This window comes from Poecilia latipinna, unplaced genomic scaffold (genome assembly GCF_001443285.1).
Source record: "Poecilia latipinna isolate Pla-1442-1.1 unplaced genomic scaffold, P_latipinna-1.0 Scaffold2116, whole genome shotgun sequence".
NCBI classification, from domain to species: domain Eukaryota; kingdom Metazoa; phylum Chordata; class Actinopteri; order Cyprinodontiformes; family Poeciliidae; genus Poecilia; species Poecilia latipinna.
Genome location: NW_015114732.1, coordinates 64,072 through 66,065, shown reverse-complemented (window position 1 = coordinate 66,065; position 1,994 = coordinate 64,072). Strand labels below are relative to the sequence as shown.

The following is a 1,994-nucleotide window of genomic DNA, read 5'->3' as shown; positions in this document are numbered from 1 at the left end:
AAGTGCTGTGGTTCCGTTGTTCCATCACCCCAGTTTCATACTGGACCCCTTACAGCACCGGTGTTAACGCTATAAAATGAACGCTCTCTGTTGTGGTATCACCCATGGAGGGATTTCTTTATTTGAATGGGTTCATTTTTCAGAGGGATACACAGTGAGGTGATTTTAGCTACCAGTAGCAGGAGAACGGAGCTGCGCCAAGAAACTAACAGAAGCTAACAAACACTAAATAGAAGATACAGTTGCAGCCATCGATACAGTTGCAGCCAAAATGGATGTCTTTATAATGTTCAGCAGCTTTGTTTACATGTAGTAAATAAGTTTTATTGAAATCCAATGAAAAATAAAAATTTGGGGAGTGGTCAAAAAATACTCAATTTTGTCTATTTTCGAAAAAAAATTTCCGTCAGTCAAATTAGCTTTGGAAGCATTTTTGCAGCCAAATATTTATTTGCCAGCCCCAGACCCCTACAAAAAATTGGGCTTGTTAAAACCACATAGCAGGCTGGGAAAATAGCTTTTGGAGCTTGGTTTCAACATACATGTTTAAATATGAAATTTGTTTAATTTTTCAAAATGAGACTTTTTTAAGAACCTTCATTTTAAAAGTAAGCTATTTGTAGTGTGCATTGTCTTGTTTTGCAATATGATTTACATATATTTAAAGAATATCATTACAAATAAGTGCCAAATTGATTAAATTTTTAAATAATTAGCTTTCAAAAACCCCATCTTTTTCTACTCAAAGGTGGATTTGTAGGAATTTACACCTACCCCTCAAGATCTCAAAAACAGACATAATAGGCTGAAATGTTTTCTGCTGTTTTCTGGTAATACACTTAATAGAAAAATGCATTTAGAGTACTAAAAATCTAAAGAAAAAAAATTGGCTGCCGGTACCTACTTGTAGCCATTATTTTGTGCCCATTGTTGGATACCAAACGGCACGATTGAACCCAATCAAACCCGTTATACGTAGGATTTCTGTCGGCTATGTGGTCTCAGGTTTTGAAAATGGGCCGACAATAAGCCGATAGTTCTAAAATCGTGTAGTGTGAGCTGGGCATTACGATGAAGAAATCAGGAAGGGAGGGTCAGTGGAGAGCACCGGAGTTGAGCCATTTTTTTCATCCAATGTCGTTAATAGAAAGAGGAAAAAGGCAGGAAGAGACGGTAAGCCGATAAATTAAAATGAGGTCGGTAACTTTCATTTATCGTACATTTATTTGATTTATTGTTTATCGCGACAGGCCTACACAGAACAAAGGAATGAAACAAATAAGGGCAATATTGTTTCTTATATTAAGTGAGCCACAGAGCCACTTGCAGGTCTGGAGCTGCAGGTTCACATCCTTGATGTAGCAGAGCAACGTTGTGATCCTCTTTAGCTGAAGCTAAAATGCTACATCTTCATTTTTAATTCATTGTTAAAGGTAAAAAATAAATAAAATTGGTATAAAGCTGATCAACTTTAAAATGTGAGGTCACAAGTGAGATTAAAAACAAAATGTATTGTCTTAACGTAGGTTGAGTTCTTCACTGTATGAATACGTTGTAAATAAAAAATTGTATGAATCTGTACTTCTGGATTAAAATATTTTGAACATTTTTGCCACAGCTCCAAATTAGTGTGGAGGACACTTTACCTGCTTTTCAGTTCAACTCTTCAAGATAATTTTAGATGAATCGCATGATGCCTACAGACCAGAATCTCCATGGAAAACTAGGCTGATCCATGAGATAGTCATCAATTAAGTTATGTTACTGATGGTGTTTTTCTTCCCACAGACCTCCAACAGCCAAGTGTCTCAAATAAGGAGAAAGCTTCTGTCATCCAACAAGTCTGGAGCCTGGCAAGTAGGTCCAGTCAGGACCAGAAAAAACATCAGTGGACTGAAGAGGAACAGATGGAACCAGAACCTAAATGGATTAAAAAAGAAGAGGAGGAACCAGAACCTACACTGTTTAAACATGAGGAAATAGAATATCCACTA

At 36.7% G+C, this 1,994-nt stretch overlaps 2 protein-coding genes across 14 annotated transcripts in view; both read left to right on the top strand.

The window, feature by feature from the left end:
- Positions 1-1,994, top strand: part of LOC106936315 (zinc finger protein 70-like) — a 107,447-nt gene that overhangs the window by 42,830 nt on the left and 62,623 nt on the right. For 4 of the 13 annotated variants that reach the window (XM_015017200.1, XM_015017204.1, XM_015017203.1 and 1 more), the window contains exon 3: positions 1,302-1,306. The exons of 8 other annotated variants lie outside the window; for them this stretch is intronic. In XM_015017200.1, coding sequence (XP_014872686.1) covers positions 1,302-1,306 — 5 coding nt within the window. Of the gene's footprint in view, positions 1-1,301; positions 1,307-1,788; positions 1,972-1,994 lie in introns of all 13 variants that reach the window. One more of the 13 variants, XM_015017209.1, reaches the window with a different exon arrangement.
- Positions 1-1,994, top strand: part of LOC106936317 (zinc finger protein 569-like) — an 88,344-nt gene that overhangs the window by 31,686 nt on the left and 54,664 nt on the right. The gene's annotated exons all lie outside the window — the stretch shown is intronic.